The sequence below is a fragment of the Amblyomma maculatum genome, chromosome 9 (genome assembly GCF_055883805.1).
Source record: "Amblyomma maculatum isolate TAMU_Amacu chromosome 9, ASM5588380v1, whole genome shotgun sequence".
Classification (NCBI taxonomy): domain Eukaryota; kingdom Metazoa; phylum Arthropoda; class Arachnida; order Ixodida; family Ixodidae; genus Amblyomma; species Amblyomma maculatum.
In genome coordinates this window covers 5,018,086-5,036,400 of record NC_139352.1, presented here as the reverse complement: position 1 = coordinate 5,036,400, position 18,315 = coordinate 5,018,086, and the positions used below count along the sequence as shown (strand labels likewise).

At 45.8% G+C, this 18,315-nt stretch overlaps 2 protein-coding genes across 2 annotated transcripts in view; one reads left to right on the top strand and one right to left on the bottom strand.

Moving 5' to 3' along the window:
• The window catches only part of LOC146178139 (uncharacterized), a 106,551-nt gene extending 93,433 nt beyond the window's left edge, over positions 1 to 13,118 (bottom strand). The window contains exon 1 of the mRNA XM_084579708.1: positions 13,018 to 13,118. Coding sequence (XP_084435834.1) covers positions 13,018 to 13,057 — 40 coding nt within the window. The 5' untranslated portion in view covers positions 13,058 to 13,118. The remainder of the gene's footprint in view (positions 1 to 13,017) is intronic.
• A 2,926-nt stretch (positions 13,119 to 16,044) lies between these two features.
• Positions 16,045 to 18,315, top strand: part of RtcB (RtcB RNA ligase) — a 29,850-nt gene continuing 27,579 nt past the window's right edge. The window contains exons 1-3 of the mRNA XM_084577966.1: positions 16,045 to 16,212; positions 16,326 to 16,430; positions 17,884 to 18,030. Coding sequence (XP_084434092.1) covers positions 16,335 to 16,430; positions 17,884 to 18,030 — 243 coding nt within the window. The 5' untranslated portion in view covers positions 16,045 to 16,212; positions 16,326 to 16,334. The remainder of the gene's footprint in view (positions 16,213 to 16,325; positions 16,431 to 17,883; positions 18,031 to 18,315) is intronic.

Sequence of the window (18,315 nt, the reverse complement as noted above, 5' to 3'; positions counted from 1 at the left end):
AGCGCCGTAACCACTGCGCCACCCCGGCGGGGTCGAAAAGCATCAAGTCGCTCCAAAGCGCTGCGCTCTAAAAGCAACATTTAACAGAGCGTCTTGTGCGTTGTTTCTATGTGTTGGATCCGGTTGCTCCAATCCGCTGCGTGTAGAAGTATGCTGCCCAAAATGCCCGCCTCGAACACACAATCGCCAAACTCAGCGGGGGCTTAACTTCGCGTAAACGGATCAAGATGTGTGACAGCACTGCTTTGCATCCTTTGACATTGTTTTTCTCAGCGGCATATAGTGAGACAGGCACGGTTTTGGCAAAGTGTTAACCATTTTTATTTCACGACATACAATCGGAGGCACATACGTCATCGATTCGAATCTTTATCACAAACTTGCCTCCGGCTTGACTATAGTAGTGGTGCGCAGTGTGCGTATTGCTCCGCTGAACAGTGCATAGAATACCTTTTTGATATTTGACTATACCAAACAGCCCAGAGCCAACAAAATTGTTGAGGGTATAATTATAGTTTTTTTTTTTTGTAATTGGTTCACAGGAAGGGAAAGGTGCAGTATCTGTCACACTTGCTCTGTGGACACCTGAACCGCGCCGTAAGGGAAGGGATGAAGGTGGGAGTGAAAGTGGAAAGAGAGAAAGGGGAGCCGTAGTGGAGGGCTACGGAGTAATTTCGACCACCTGGGGGTCTTTAACATGCGCTGATATCGCACAGCACACGGACGCCACTTCGTTTCGCCTCTATTTATTTAGATAAACAGAGGTCTAAATAGAGGATTACTTCTTGTCACGGGGGGAATTGTGCTTGGCAGTTGCTGCTGACATGAATTATATCTGACTATAGGAGTTGGATGCTAAATGTTAAGCGCAATGTTATAACATCGCCTTAAATGCTGAGCAAATAAAACTTGCGTCGCAATTTTAATGCGAAAGAGGGAAAATCAGGCGCCACACGGAGGTCGATACCGAACGAGAAAATGGCGCGCCAGAGGCAAGAGAGCGAAATGTCCTATCACAGGGATACTTGTGCATGCCGTCGTCCCGTTCGCCGCTTCGGTGGCGCAACAACGGCTGACGTCACAGTTGCTATGACAACTATAGCGAGGCATAACTAAGATTATTGCTCGGCTGTGACGAGTGACTAAAAAATGTGGAAGGTCTGATGCAGCTGCTACTCCTGACGGCAGCAATCCCTGCAGCTGTAATTTAGTTACGGCAAGTTAACTCCATCGGCGACGCGCGCGCGCAACAGAGCTGGCTCTGTGACGACGGATGAGCTTTCAGCCCAGCGTCAGCGGTGCCCCTCCTCGTTTGCGCGCAGACTGGTACAGTACTGTACTCCAGGCCAGATTGCTCCCAGTGCGGCACTCCACTCATGACGCGCAACCAGCCGTCGTGCAGGGAGGGCTTCATCCTCTTACTATCATCATCTTTATTATCATCCTCTACAGCCACTGCAGGGACAGGGAATTAAGCTGGACCACGCAGTGTATGTATCCGAGCCAAATAAATAAAGCAACTTTTACCTGTTTTCACACTTTGGAAGCCGCTCGACGTGCCTCGTGAATGGCGTCAAAGCCTTCAGGACAGCTGACTCGCGCGGGGCAAGCGTGATTGGTACGGTGCATTCATGTCGACATGTCGACCACAGGCATGGCCACGTACTGCCAAATTATTTTTGTTTTTAAGCAGGCCATCATCACGTGGCAATCAAGCGGGAAACAAATGGTAAAAGGCGAAACAGCTTTCTTTTTTCTTTTATTGCGTAAGAAATACTACGCCAGGTTTTAGCCCGTCGCTTAAACCCGGTTGGACCTTTAGAGCGTCCGCAGATGTGGCCCCTCTTCAAGCCGTCGGGTAAACCCGGTCGGTAGCCACGCCGCGCCGCAGAAGAAGAAGAAGAACAGAAAGAGAAGCTACGTCGGCTTTGCTTACGCAGCCTACCGGGTTTAACTAAAGCTAAACCCCAGCTAATTTTTTCCTTTTCTAAGCGAACTGTATTATAACAACACATGAGCTACGGTGCAAGTACCTGGGAAACAGTAGACGGTCCGGCCATCTGATAATAAACGCCAGGGTGCAGATCGAGCTAAAAGCCGGCTCAAAATTAACAGAAGAGGTGCAAGTTCCTGCGAAACAAGTGGACTGTCAGGTCTGATAAACGCCAGTGTGAAAAGGGGACTAAAAGCCGGTTCACAATTAACAGAAAGCATAGAGACAAGCTTCATACGGCCAGTCGCGCTTTAAAAACGGAACCGCGGTCTGAACAGCGTTTGTTAGGAAACAAGGTTTAGAAAAACGAATAATCAGAGGAAAATAACGCTACGAAGCAAATGAGGAGGCAATGTAACATGAAAATAGTAAGAAGCCCTGAGTGGAAAGAGACTCAGGGTAAAACATTACCTAGCCAAGTCAATAATTAAAAATAAGTGGCACCCAAAAATCAAAACGAATGCATGAGAGTGACTATAGTCAGCATCTAGTAAAACAAAACAAAAATTATATCTCAGTGGCCACATAGACTACGAGAGGTGGCATGCAAACGGTAACATATGCCCCGTTCCGCCTGCAACCCCAGTACAAATGTGGTGGATCGCAAAAGCTTCATTTCTCGCAAAAAGTTGAGGGTCCCATGAGGGGGCACAAAATCCCGCACAAGCTGGGCTGGGATTGAGTCCCGCAGATAAAAGCAGCTATGCACAGAGTGCACAGTTCACAGAGAGTAAAACGCATTCCAGAAATAAAATAGTTCTCGCCAGCAACTCGACATTTATTCAGATAAAATCATATTCTCTCTCCCGTCTAGCAATAGTGTTGAACCCTCAATTAACTCTGTTCTGTGGCAGCTATCCATACAAGCTTCTGAACCTCGTCCAACTCTTTTAATTTCTGTAATTAAACGAAGCCGAAGATGAATACTACTTGTGGAGAAGAGTAAGCGTAGATTCTCCCTCTATTAACATTATACTTAAATTTTCGCTTATTTTGTACGGTACGGAACTTATTTTCATTTGGCCGTTTTTGTTCTGAAAATTGTTCCCTCTGAGGACATGCATTTTAATACCCAGTCTGCATGAAATTCAATGACGTAACACTGCAATGTCTCAACAGCTCAACAAGCTATCACTGCAGGCCAGCCTTCTATGGATTATAAAGGACAGGTATGTACAAATATATGACCGAAAAATTTACAACAGCGAGTACAATCTGATCTCGCGTTGAAGTTTTGAAAACACAGACAAAGAGATGTGTTTCGGAAACACCAAAGGTATGTGTGACAAGTCGCTTTTCACGCCGCATTTGGCATTTGAGAAAAGCCGCCAGCCCAACAAAACACGCACGCGTCGTCGACCCGCGCTTGGATCGACGCCCCGGTGCGATATATAAGCTCTGAATGCCACAACCAGCCGCTCAAGCATGCTAGGAGCATATATGTATGGAAAAAATGAAACCGCATACTAGCCTCCCGTCAAAGTGAAAATATTGCGTTGCATACCGTCCACTCCTCCGCTGACAGGTGAAGGCCGTCGTGTTTAATAGCGAAAATAGGCTAATGCGACTTTCCGCTGTCTTTCATTTGCTTTTTCGTTGCCAGCTGTTGTCGCTCGTTTGGTTCCGCCGCTGCTCTCGTGAAGCTGTCTGCGCTGATGCGTGCTGCACGGGCTGCAATCCCATCACCGCAACGGGAGAGCGAGTGAGGTCAGAATTGAATCAACTGCTAAAAAAATGACAGCTGCTCAAAAGTAAGCAGATTCTGAATGCCCTTGCATCCTTTCTGCGACAGCTTTCTTTGGTCGATGACGCGCTCTGCACAGACAGAAACGTGGGGAGAGAGTGCGGAAGGGGTGCAAGCCTGTGTTTTCCTTTCCGCGTATTAGGCGACACCGTTTCTGCAGCTGTCGACTTTAGCGGCAGTTGCGGCGCGGTAAGTCTGCATTTAAAAATTCGGTGCGCATTTTGAATGCGTTTCATTTGGTCAGCACGAACAGCTATTTTTCGTGCGGTTTAACTAATTTTTAATATCGCCAGTGCTAGGTTCCAATACAACACATGGAGAACATCCAGGATTGATTGTTCTGGATTCGATGGTCTTTATTCCTTTATATGCTTGCTAACCTGTCGGAGCTAACTAAAATAACCTCGAGAACCGATGTTCTATCTTCACAAGATATAGCGCATGCAGTGTCATAAAGATACTGTTAGATATAAGGCACTGAAGAGGTTTTGTAATTAACTAATGATGTAATTTACCAGCTCCAATGAACTCAAAAGGCTGTTAATTTATATATTTATTTATTTAACTTACCTTAAAATACCTTAAAGGCTTTACATGAGAGGTAGACATGGTGTCAACAAATGAATGATTTGATGGCTGACTTGACAAAGGTCTCGCGTTTGCTTCTAACTATGTGCAAGTCCATGAAAGAATAAACATTAAGAAGAGCAGTCATTTAGCTTACGCTTAAAAAAAAAAAAAAAGAGTGGCAAGCGTTGAAATGACAGTGCGCACTCCGCGCACTTGACCAACTTGACAAAACCGTAGAGGCTGAAATAATTAGCGAGTCACGGTATATTTAAGTTTACAAAATGATGGTTGTTTTGCGTGAGTATATTCTGAATTTTGACGTTTAAATGGTAGCTTTCAGAGTCAGGTATGAAGTTGATACGTATGATTGACGACGCCGTGGATAGCACTGTTTCGGAAAAGTAATGTTCTTCGTAAATTTTTCTACTGAAAGCGCACTTTTATTGTCTGATAATACTTCTGATATTCGTTTTATTGAGAACCATGTTGCTGTTCAACCAGATCAACCTTGACGCTAATATGAATATTTATAAATTGAAAGAAGCTGAAAATTAACAGGGTGTGGATGGCCTTTCCATCATTTCTTGTCTGAAAAGTTTTTTTTTTTTTTCCCCCGTTGATGAATGGGCACAAGAAATATGACTTACGCCCTGTATATTCTCAATTACTCAGATGGTTGTGCCACATGCATACAATAATATGTTTAGATAAAACGAGCATGGAATATCTCCTTAAAATATTCCAATTATCCTGGAACAATTTACTAAACGGAAGAACCTGCATGGCAGACGGTGTGTCAGCACAGAAATCCCGACCCTTGTTAAAGTCTATCTATCAGTTGCTCGATCGCTGTTGATTTCGTTGGCCAGTTAAGTTCATGTGTACACGTTGGTTGAATGTCAGATCATAGTACACTCTAAGAAAAAAAGGTGTGATCTTACCCCTTTAGGGGGGTAAGTCCACTGACGCACTGGGGAGCCCCTTTGGGTGCAAAGTTACACCCTCGACGGGGGCTTAAGTGTGTCTGGTGTAAAGTTTACCCTACAACGAGGCTAACGTTATGCCATATGGTGAAGTGCAAGTATATGCTACTGAGGAGTAACGTTACCCTTTCTCAGAAGGACTAAAGGTTAGGCCATGAAAGTGCAAAAATATCCTCTAAAATCGGGTGCATGTTTGCTCCCAGCTGGAATAAGCTTATGCTTAATCATAAGGCGTAAACTTACCCTCACAGGGTCTGCATTTATGCCAGCGTAATGAGCTTACTACAGCACCCCGTAAGTGCATGTTTGCACCCTATGAATGGGCGTAACTTTGCACTTTTACGTTGATATTTATGCTTTGTTTGGAAGGGTAATATTACCACCCAGAGGAATAAAATAAATTCATATTATAGTGTTTTTTACACCCATTTAAGATAATGTTCTTTTCCTTCGAAGGGTATGTTTGCGCCCTTCTAAATATAGTCTAGGCGCACACTGGTACGCTAGTAATTTGAAAACAACCACACTTCAACTGATTGTGCACTCAGTCACAAGACATCGCCGCTATCGAAGCGATACGAGACATACATTTTCTTTATTTGCAACGCAAGCGACTCCGTTTGGCATATGTGTGGTAATGCAACATTAGACAGCCTTAACATACGCCCTATACAGAAGAAAAACGTTTGATGAAAATATGTATGATGTCTTCGTCAGCCGGTCACAGACGCCCTCGCTTCCGCAATGTTGGTTTCTTCGTGCTAGAGCGACATATTTGTGACGGGCCATGTAGCCATTCAGGGTGCAGTTTGCACACCGATATTAGTACATGAGAACGGAAGGCAGGGTTTACTTTTTATTGCGTTTGAAAATGGCAGGATAACCGAGCAGTCTTTTGTCATCGTTGTACGTGGTTGAATCCATACTCCGAGGGAACCTGTGTGAGAGAAAAACGAGAGAAAAATGAGATGTGGAGGGAATAGACACATTCACAATGTATACACATGCAAGCGATGGAAACACCTCGGCGACTAAACTGCGGCGGCGCGGCAAAAAAAAAAAAAAAAAATGAAAGCGTGTTGGAACCGCATCGCGGCTGCAGATACAGCAAGCGCTTTCTCTTGCATGGAGAACATTTTTCCAGCACCGCACCCTTCTTGTGGCCGCCAAGCGAGGAACATCTGACGGGGCGGGTTACCGAGGATCGCTCCTATTTTTTCTGCACAAATTCTTTCGCTGTAGTGGTGCCGGCCTGTTTTCCAAGCAGTATATATAAGTGCTGGGCTACTTTCAGCTAGCATGTGTAGTGATATGCTTTAGGCATCTGTGGACACGCCCTGATATATATTCCCCCTGCACTTGACCTGCTTCCTATGACAGCCCTGCATTCAACTACTGCTCAGAAAATAAGCCCACTCAACTATTGTGAAAAAATGTTTGCTGGAAATATGCGAGGGAACCTCAGTAAGCTAGCCGTCCCGTCAAGGGTACTTCACCTGGCGGTCACAAGAGGGGTGCGCAGCTGAGAAAAGGTCCATTATTGTGCAGCAGGCCAGGGCATCGATAACTGAGGGGACGTTCGTGAAAAATCACGCTCAGAAAACTCCTCCATTTTCGCAAGCATGGTCATCAAAAATGGTAGATGAGGGGGCTTTGTGCAATTGCATGAAGCTACTGCAAAGATGTCCATTATGAGACATGAAATTAAGCTGCGCGAACTGGCCTGAAGTTCAAAGCTGTGTGCATGATTCTGTTAAGCGGTTTTACTGTAGGAGAAAGGATATGACACAGTAATCAACAACGCAAGCTCTCAACGGCAGATAACTCTGAAGGACATGTCCCAAAACTAGACCAAACTTAGGTATGCCTAGATAAGAGTGCAATGAACAACAAGGAAACACACAGAAGAATGGACGGACACAGGCGCTCAATAACAACTGAAATTTTATTTCGGAGCACAACACATATAAACATGCACAAAGGTGTGAAGCCAAGGTGATGCTGTGCGATCACCGAAAGCAGTCTATAGTAATCGCCCTGGCTCCACCTCTTTATGCATGTTTATATATGTTTTGCTCGGTAATAAAATTTCAGTTGTTGTTGTTCGTCTCACAAGTTATCTGCAGCACTGCAAAAGGCAGAGGAGTCCTTGCAGTTGTGCACCGAAGTGCCTCTCGCCCCTGCACACTATAATAGAGAATTGTGCTTTTATACTGTTGCCCCCGCCAATTTGGTGGCAAGAGCCGCGTAGGAGCACAATTGCCTATTGCAGTGCGCGTGATCCTGATTACACTGGGATGCCTCTGCCTTTCGCAGTGCTGCAAGCATCTTGTGAGACGAAGTATAGTCAGCGGCAGTGTCCATCCATTCTGTGTGTTTCCGTGATGTTCCTTGCGCTGTCCTTTAAGAATGCAGTACCCACTAGCCCGGCATCTCGCATTTGCAAACTTGGGTAACCACGAATATTGATTACGTAAGTGCCATAAGAAGTCAATTGTTACGAGTTTAGTTAACCACCAAATTAGCTTAATTAAACTGTATCCTGATGTAAACAACTGCAATTTGAAACCACCTCAATATCACAAAAAGCAGTTTTAAAACTTCTGGTTCACCTTCGCTGAAACACATGCTATACGTATGGGTGGTCACTCAAATGCAGTCACGCCTGCTGATCATAGAGATTGGGACCACTCGAACCTCGGACTTAACACTGTGCTCACTATTGCGACGCATGCTGATTAAACGAGTACCGGCTTAAACCCACAATAAGGGCAGCAAAAAGTTTGAAAAATGGAACTTACAAGCACCATGCGCCGGTTTACGTTGACCGCTGCCGCCGCACCTGCTGCTGTCGCCCATCATTGACATGCGTAATGGAGTCCGAAGCTGGTAAATGGCGCCACCTCAGCAGCAGCAACCTTTCAAGTCGATAGTTGTTCTCAACGCTGGCCCAGCGAATCTGCTAACGTGATCTCTCCTCCGCTGCTGCTTTTGGGCAGCCCAAGACTTTTGCAGCACTAGAAGATGCGTACCTCTTGCTTTATCCAAGCTCCACGTCGTCGCTGATTGCAGAGTCGTCGTGAGCTGTGCCCTTAACAGAATTCTGCCGCGTCAGTTAATTTAAGATTACGTCTTTACAGGGGGTAGTTCCCTGCAGTGACAACGAAGGACTTTGCTCGCACATATCTGTTTGTATGTTGAGTATGATACAAATATTTACAACTCAAGGGCAGTGCAGCCCATAGGCATAAGACTGAGACCACTCGATGCTTCCGCGTCCGAACAGGACATCGCTTCTGCTGGAATGACTCGTGACCCCACGGAGCCTTGAGAAGAGTATGTGTTCAGAGCCACATGTGCTCGCCGTCGAAAAGAGGCACGCATTTTGGGCTCCCTGGGACCTGTCATATTGTTCACAATGAAGTATTGTGTACCCCGCCAAGGCACTGTGGAAGCTACAGCCAAACTGGTTTCCGAAAGTCCGGCGAAAAATGACTTCATGCTGTGAAGAAAAGAGTTCCGGGGAGCAGCAGGTTCTTCTGATTGTTCCTTACCCCACCTCCATCATTGGCGCTTGAGATTCAGTGTCCAAAATTCTGATGTTCACTGAAGGGGCAAGCTTATCAGGACAAAAGAGGTCACCTTTGCGCTGTGTCATACGGCGAGCGAAGGAATCAATGCCCAGTTTCCTGAATTCTCGGAAATAGAAAGGATAAGTGACCACGTGCAAGTTGGTTGGATGGTTGGTTGGGGTCTTTGGGTTATTCTTGGGGGGGGGGGGGATACCGGACACGGGTTATGCCGGCCTTAATTCGCGGCGGCACTCTTGGTGTCCGGGGGAAGGGGAGATGGGATGTTGGGAGGGGTTGTACGTTGTACGTGGCTCCGCAGCCAGCTAGCTGGTCTTTTGTAAGTTTTCCACTCAACTTATGCTCGAAGGCATCGTGTCGCACAATGCTGCTGCAAACACGTGTGTGCTGCATTGAAAAACGCGAAGTGCCTGGTGTGCGGAGTGGTGGAAAACATGCATGCGTCGTGTTTCATCACAAAAGCGCCGGAGAAGTGGCGATTGGAACCACCCGACAGCCTGGTGCAGCAAGTACGAAACACGCCAAAGCACTGCGAAAAAAAGGAGCCCTGGTAAACTAAGAACAATAGAGCTAGCTCTTGGGGCAGTTTGTAAACCTTAAAATTAAAAGAACCTGCTGAAATCGGAACGAATGAAAAAATTATGAATGATGACATGCAAAATAACGTCTCCTGCAATATTAATACAGAGCAATACGACACGGTGTACGCATTCTGTTTTTTTCACTTTCCAAACTGATTAGCCTATTTTTAATTAAAAAAAAAGGAATGAAGAAGAGAGCATATGTGTAGAACAGTAAGATCAAGCAAATGAAAACCTTGGTCGAGGCAAGACGAGTTATTTACCGCATTCCGACGGCCCGTGGAAAAGTGCATTTATAGGACAGACAGGCAGGTAGGTCGTTTGTAGAAACATAAAAACTCTCTAAAAGAGGCGACCCAGGAATATACAGTGCGTTGCACAATTACCAGCGCGCTGTAGAATGCTCCTCCAAACTAAACCGCAAAATCCTCGCAGCTAAAATTTCGCACAGAAATGGAATTTTGCGGTTGGTATTTTTAATAATAAAGTTGTTTGGCGTACTTGCCTGATTCGATCAGAAGTCGAATGTTCCCATAATATGCGGCGGCTGCGATGCAAGACAAGCCACTGCCTCAGCGATAGCACCGGCATTGCCGCCGCATACAATGGGAACATCCGACTTCTGATCGAATCAGGCAAGAACCATACCATCGACAAAATGCCATTTTTGCCCAAAATTTTGAGCTATATATATATATATATATATATATATATATATATATATATATATATATATATATATATATATATATATATATATATATATATATATATATATAATATGGACCATATTACGCCACGCTTTCCGGTCTCCCACTATCTTCCTAACATCACATAACTTCATCTGCAGCGCCTCGAGGATGCCATCCAACCATCGCGTTCGCTGCCTACCCCTTCTCCGGTGACCCTCAAACTTTCCCAACATCAAATCTTTCTCCCGCGACTCCTCTCTTCTCATCAGATGACCAAAGTAGCTGAGCTTTAACTTTAGAATTTGACCCTCCAATGAGCAGTCAGGGTTTATGGTCGACAATATCGACTGATTTGATCTTCTGGCCGTCCAAGGAACTCTCAAGAGTCTCCGCCAGCACCACAATTCAACGCGTCAGTTCTTCGGCGGTCAGCCTTCTTCACAGTCCAACTCTCGCATCCATACATCACAACTGGAAAGACCATAGCACGAGTTATACGGATCTTGGTTGGCAGTGAATGTCTCTGCTCTTTACTAGGCGGTCAAGGCTAGCCATGGCTCTCTTGCCCAGAAGCAGGCGTCTCCCAATTTCATGGCTGCAGTCTCTTTCTGGGGTAATCTTGGAGCCCAAGAAGAGAAAATCTGTCACAGCTTCCACTTCTTGTCTGTTGATGCTCCAGGACTTGATAGGGGCAGACGCCATGATTTTTGTCTCTTTAATGTTCAGTTTAAGCATATATATATATATATATATATATATATATATATATATATATATATATATATATATATATATATATATATATATATATATATATATATATATATTATACATACGTGTGTGTGTGTCCATTTGTAAACTAAGAATGTCCGACTGACATACTTTACGCGGTACAGTAAATGAGGGTGAAGAAATCCTTATTTTCAGTGTAGCTGGTCGCATTCAACAAAAAACTAGTAGAAAGAATCAACTTTTGATGAAATTTGTCGTCGAGTGTCACAGCTTTCAGCTGCCCACCAGCCTGCCTCTAGTTAAAGCTATAAAATTAAATAATTTCATGCCAGCATGACACCAAAGCTGTAGACACGATAGCGCCGGCGTTTTCATTCCGCGAATTCTTGCCGTTAAGAGACGCAGAGTTTGGCAGTGTGATTAACGCCTTTAGTTTGCTTTGTTTGGAGGAACGGAAGGTGCTCTATCTGCCTCACTTCTCGGTGAACGGCGAACTTTAAAATGAAAGGCATAAAAACGGAGGTAGAGCCGCCCAAATCTTCAACTGGCGTGCGCATGACGACCTCCTTTTCTATGCTCCTGCGTCTTAATAAGGACAATACTAGCCAGATGATCAAGATTACGCAAAAGCTTGGTGAGCTATTTCTTATACTTGACTTTTCGCAGGTTAGCTGCTCTGTAACACTCAGAATTACAGAAAGTACTGCCGTCACGAACGTCAGTTAAGATTTCGGCAGCTGTACATAGGTCGTTGGTTCCAATCTCTGTCGCAAACTAACCTTCAACATGACTAGCAGATGGATGCTAAATGTGACGCGAAAAGGGTATGACACCACCCTGAAAGCTGTATAAGGAATCGATTTTATCAAGATTTTAATATAAAACAGAGCATATATTTTTCCACGAGTTGCGAGTTTCGGCGACATGGCAATGGCGATGCCTTTTCGGCCGAACGAGCTGTATGCGCTTCAGGTAAAATCAAATATGTGCATAATTTTGTTGCTGAACACAACCAGCACCTCTTTCTCTCTTTTCTTTTAATCCACCTTCCTTCGAAGCTTCTCAAGCTTCCCCTTACGGTGTGGTTCAGGATTCTACCAAGAAGTGTGACAGATACTGTGCCTTTTCTTTCCTTTAAGCAGCTTAGGAAATACGTTTGCAGAACGGCCCGTGACAGTTCGCTATGCAGTCGGAGTGGCTCCACTATAAGCCTGAAACAGGCTGTGCACTGCCAGAGCATTACTCCCACAAGCAAAACAAAAGTATCTGCTGTTTCATTACAATTTAGAAGCAGTTTTGCAGTCATTACGTCACCCCATAGAAACCAGGACACATCTGCAGCTTGCAGTTCCTGACTGGGGAGAGTAAACATGGAGAGGGACCCAAACGCCGCGAGAGAAAAACGGTGGCGAAGGTGGCACAAAAGGCGTCCCCTCTCTGAAAGCGACGGTGCAGGAACGAGACATGATGGGACAGAATGCTGCACGAGCGCCCCATCGTGACATGTGCCCAAACTATTCACACCGCTGTCTAAGGGGCACGAACACTCACACAAACACACAAACGCTGGTAGAGAGGGTAAGTAGGGTTGCAGTAGGGTGCAAGTTTTCTAAGAGGGGGTAAGTGAATAGGGACCTGCTTCCAGCAGGTGCAAAGTTACCCCCAAGGCCTTCTAAAGGGGGTAAAGGACCATGCTATGCCCTTTTTACCCCTTTCGCACACCCTTTTTTCTTAGAGTGTATGCGCACTTCTGGCATAGTCTTTTCCTTCTAGGTAGCAGCATTTACAATAAAAAATCAAGTCATAAAGGAAAATGTGTCGTGGGAACCGTTGTACACGCCGTGTCCCACAAGGTTGACTGACGGGCGAAATTCGCATTACATAATTTTCACTTACCGAAGTAAAAGTTGAATATGGATTAAAAACGTCCGTTATTTTGTAAGCCGGTGCGGCTCCTCATCTGGCGGTGATGTTCTAGACACCAAAAGTCGCAGTCGGGTCCACAAAGCGCTTTGAGCGCCCATCGGCTGTTTGCCCAACGACGATGAGCTAAAGACAGTAAATCACTGCTTTCTTTTTTCGTCTAAAAAAAATGACAAGAAGCCACAGCCATCAGGGGTTGTGTCACTCACCCGTGACGCAAAGTATCCAAAGCCGTGTGAGAGGCCGCATCCTTGCCTCACCAGTTGCAGCAGGCGCGAAAGCGAAAGAGCACTACATCGTCACAAGAGACCACTTCGCTTCTCGCGGCGTCTGCTACAAAGCGACGGAGCTGGCGCGTGAAGCGATGCGGGAGCTGCTAGTACTAGTAGTGCCCTCTGTAGGAGGACTTTGGAAGTCCCATCCAGAAGGTGGCCTCCGAGACCTGAGGGCCTCAGGTAATCCTCATGAATAAAGATTTATGAATGAATGAATGAATGAATGAATGAATGAATGAATGAATGAATGAATGAATGAATGCCTCCGAGATCTGTTGTTAACTGGTTTAAAAGCACGGTGGAAGTGTTTAAAAGGGGTCTCGCCTGTGTCCAGAACAAAATCGATTTTGTGCGAAGTACCCAGGTTCGATCCCGACCGCGGCGGCTGCGTTTCAATGGAGGCGAAACAAAGAGGCGTCCGTGTGCTGTGCGATACCAGCGCACGTTAAAGGTCCCCAGGCGGCCGAAATTACTCCGCAGCCCTCCACTACGGCTCCCCTATCTCTCTTTCCACTTTCACTCCCACCGTCCTCCCTTCCCTTACGGCGCGGTTCAGGAGTCCACAGCTAGAAGTGTGACAGATACTGTGTCTTTCCCCTCCTGTGAACCAATTATTATTATTATTATTATTATTATTATTATTATTATTATTATTATTATTATTATTATTATTATTATTATTATTATTAAAAAGGAAAAAGAGCGATAACTGTGGCCTCATGGTTGGCACATCAGCTACACGTACCATGGTAGAAATTATAATAGAGGAAGGATGGAGTGTAAGAAGAGAGCGAAAGCAACGTAGTAGAAAGCTTAGAAAAAAATATATGACAACCTGAGGTAACGCGCACTGACGCGTCTTGCGGCTACGGTGGCCCGTACGGCAAAGTGTGTGTATCCCTCATTTTGTCCTCGGCGATAAGAGTGTTGCAAGATTTTTTTAAAAAATTAAGAATGCCTTTGAAAAATACCTTACCTCATTCACAAGCGAACTTATCAAAATGTCTATTCTTTTTTGTGTTTATTGATACTTTTTAATTTGTGGTAGTATAATTTAGGACAAACGAGGCAAGGACCTCACTGAAGCCTCAGAGATAAAGAAGAGGTGGCAGAAATGTACAGAAGAACTGTACAAGAAGGACCCGAATGTGGAAACCCAACATAAGACGGTTGTGATTACTGACCTCGAGCCGGGCATCCTGAAGAGTGAAGTTGAATGGGCCTTAGCCAGCCTTGCTAAGAACAAACCTAGCGGAATTGATGGCATTCCAGCTGAGTTGCTTCAAAACCTCAACCATGACATTCTGCATACATTGTGTCAGAAGATTTGGATAACCGTGCGGTGGCCACAGGATTGGAGGAGGTCAGTTTACATCCCCATTCCAAAGAAAGGCAGTGCCAAAGATTGTTCTGACTACCGCACGATCGCGCTTATTTCGCATGCTAGCAAGGTGATGTTGAAAATCCTCTAAGGTAGGCTGCAGCAGTATGTGGATCGGGAGCTTCCGGATGTGCAAGCTGGGTTTCGCAAGGGCAAAGGAACTAGAGACCATATTGCCAACCTTCACTGGATTATGGAAAAAGCAAGAGAGTTCCAGAAACCCATCTACTTCTGCTTTATTGATTATGCGAAAGCGTTTGACTGCGTAGATCACAGAAGATTGTGGCAAGGTCTCCAAGAGATGGGAGTTCCAATTCACCTCATCTGTCTCCTCAGGAACCTGTATGAAGGGCAAGAGGCCACAGTCAGAACTGGGCATGGTCTTACTAATTGGTTTCCGATTGAGAAAGGAGTGAGGCAAGGCTGCATACTGTCGCCCTGCCTATTTAACCTATATGCAGAGTGCATCATGAGGAAGGCCGGTCTGGACGAGTCTTCAGCTGGAGTGAAGATTGCTGGAAAACGTATCAACAACCTTAGATATGCGGATGATACCACTTTAATGGCCGAAAGTGACGTGGAACTCGAGACTTCTGATGCGCGTACAAGAAGAGAGTGAGAAGTTTGGGCTTAAACTGAACATTAAAAAGAAAAGATTATGACGTCTTGCCCTATTAAGTCCTGGAGCATCAATGGACAAGAAGTGGAAGCTGTGACAGATTTTCTGTTCTTGGGCTCCAAGATTACCTCGGAAGGAGACTGCAGCCATGGAATTAGGAGACGCCTGCTTCTGGGAAAGAGAGCAATGGTTAGCCTTGACAGCCTAGTAAAGAGCAGAGACATTAGTCTAAGATCCGTATAACTCGTGCTATGGTCTATGGTCTTTCCAGTTGTGATGTATAGATGCGAGAGTTGGACTGTGAAAAAGGCTGACCGCCGAAGAATTGACGCGTTTGAATTGCGGTGCTGGCGAAGACTCTTAAGAGTTCCTTGGACTGCCAGAAGATCAAATCAGTCGATATTGTCGACCATAAACCCTGACTGCTCATTGGAGGGCCAAATTCTAAAGTTAAAGCTCAGCTACTTTGGTCATCTGATGAGAAGAGAGGAGTCGCTGGAGAAAGATTTGATGTTGGGAAAGGGAGTCGGACACGACTGAACGACTGAACTGAACTGATAATTTCTTAATCTGAGTGGTTGGCCCCCCGATCTGTGGCTATGCTGAGTTAATACCTGTTAATATATGGGCCCAGCATTCGCCACCATTCTACTTCCGCCATGGCTAACATATACCTTGGCCCCTTGGCCACGGTGGAGTCTATCTTGCACCGTGCACAACGCGCTGACGCCGATGCACTCTATGTAAAGTCTATCTGGTTTGCCCACACCAAGTCCCACACTTAAGTTCGCACCACCTACAGATATCTTACTTTTAGCTTGAACGGCTTGAGCGGTGTTTGTTCTGTGTTTTTAATATGTCAGTGGCGCTTGCTAACACCCCATATTTACTGCGAGGCACGAATCTGTGAGGTATCATCAACATCATCATCTGTAATGTGCTTCAACTGATTTGTCTATGTTGTTGGCTGTTTGCCTTGATTGCTATTTTTGGCAAGTTGGCTTTAGCGCCTTTGCCTTCATCGCAATGTCTCTGTACGAGATAAAGTAATTTGCTTTCAAATAACTTGCCAAGAGATTGGTAACTGCGTGCTGTTTGTTTGCGGCGCCTCCGGCGTCGCGCTTATTAGGTGAGTGGCCGAAACTTCGGTCTTCGGCTCCCCGACCATACGCGGCTGGCTTGTCCATGTCCGCGTCGGTCGCCACGTGGGAGCACAAGAGCTCATAATTCTTGCTTTCGCAGGTCGACAAGATGGGAGTTCGCAGCTACAATGAAGAACTCGGCTACCTCGAAAAAATGACGTCTGTTTCGTGGCGTATAAAGAAGGGGTTCGTACCAAATATGAAGGTAAGCGTAGCTTCAAGGTCGGCACCGGAATGTGGGAACGGTTAAAAACCGCGTTACATTGTTGAGCTGCAGTTCATAGTATCCGTAGGGGGTGGTATGCATGCAATTTTCTATTTTTCTGTTGCTGTTTCGATCATTGCACGGGTGACGGATTAAATGGCCCGCTGCGCTATTTTCCTGTGCAATGCAACAGTCGACCGTGGAGCGCGCCGCGCAAATAGTGCCAAAGCGATGGTTTACTGTGCGGTCGTGGGCTGTAACAGCCGAACACAGATTAAAGCGGTGAAGTCCGGACACGGCGACTGCGGGTTTTTCGAAATATCAAAGGTACGCTTGCACAAATGCAGCAAGACCAAGGGGCGATCGGAACGTCGCCGGTGAGAATGGCTTGCACGCATCAATAGGCGTGACATTCACGGCAGTCCGGACAGGTACCAAGTGTGTACACGTCATTTCATGTCAGGTGAGTAAACTATTATCGATGTACGGCATTAGTGGTCAATTTGCTTACTTTTTCGCAGCCGTGCGTCTAGCGGTTTAAGTCGAGAGTGGCTGCGCGATTGCTTTGTTTTTATGCGTGCACCACGAATATTGTGCATAGGAGGCACGAATTGCTGCAAAAACTCATCATTCCAGCTTCAAGTGTACATTTTGCGGGTCGACCGTATAAACTTCTCGATGACGGCAATCAATCCTGATTGGGTCCCATCGTTGCACCTGGGATGCACGCATAGAAACAAAGCAACCGCGGAGCCGCTCCGGATTTATACATTAAGACTCGCGGCTACGAAAAAGTAAACAAATTGGATGGATAGAAAACGTTTATTTGCTCTATTTTACAGTGGTTTTTGCGGTTTCAGATGGAGTCTTCCATCTTCTCTTCAGGCCGTGCGACGTACGGGCTGCCACACATCGATATTCTTTTGCGTACCTGACACGAAATGACGTGCACACACTTGGTATTTGTCCGGACTGCCTTTAATGCCACGTCTGTTGATGCGTGCAAGCCATTTTCGCCGGCATTGTTCCGATCGCTCCTTGGTCTTGTCGCATTCGTGCAAGCGTACCTTTGGTATTTTGAAAACTCGTAGTCGTCTTGTCCAGACTTTAGCTTTTGCGCTTTGGTCTGCGTTCAGCTGTTACAGCAGCCCACGACCGCACAGTAAACCTTCGCTTTGGCACTGTTTGCGCGGCCCACTCCACAGTCGACTGCTGCACTGTACAGAAAAATAGCGGACTACCCAAGATTACCAGAATGCATAGCGCTTTCAGCGTTCGTGCAAGCTCCCTGTAATCACCCATTGCAATGCACTAGTTGTGCTGCTGCTTGCGGCATGTAAACTTTGAGGCTCAGTTCTCACGTTGGCAGCTGGAACTGCCAGCATTAAAAACTAGCAGGCATCCGTTAGCCCTTCTGTGCTGGTTGTGCATGTGTGATCTTGTTCTTTTCTAGGTGGAAGGAATTTTCTACGTAAACCAGCTCTTGGAAAAGTTGATGTTTGATGAGCTGCGGAATGCGTGTCGTCCTGGTAACGTTGGCGGCTTTTTACCAGGCGTCAAGCAGATTGGGAATGTGGCTGCCTTACCTGGGATTGTTGGGGTGAGTAAACAGAACAAGGCTATCGGAGGGCAATATAATGACTTTTTTTTTTTTTTCATTTTTATGTATAAATATTGGCTGGCAAGCATTAAATGGAAAGAGGAAGTGCCCCGCCGGAGTGGCACAGTGGTTACGGCGCTCTAATACTGTTCCCAGGGATGCGGGAATGAATCCCGGCCTCAGCGGCCGCTTTCAGATAGAGGCAAAAAGCAAGGTGCCCGTCAGCTTTGCGACGTTAGTGGACGTTGAAGAACCCCAGGTGGGCGAAATTCCTGGAGTCCTCCA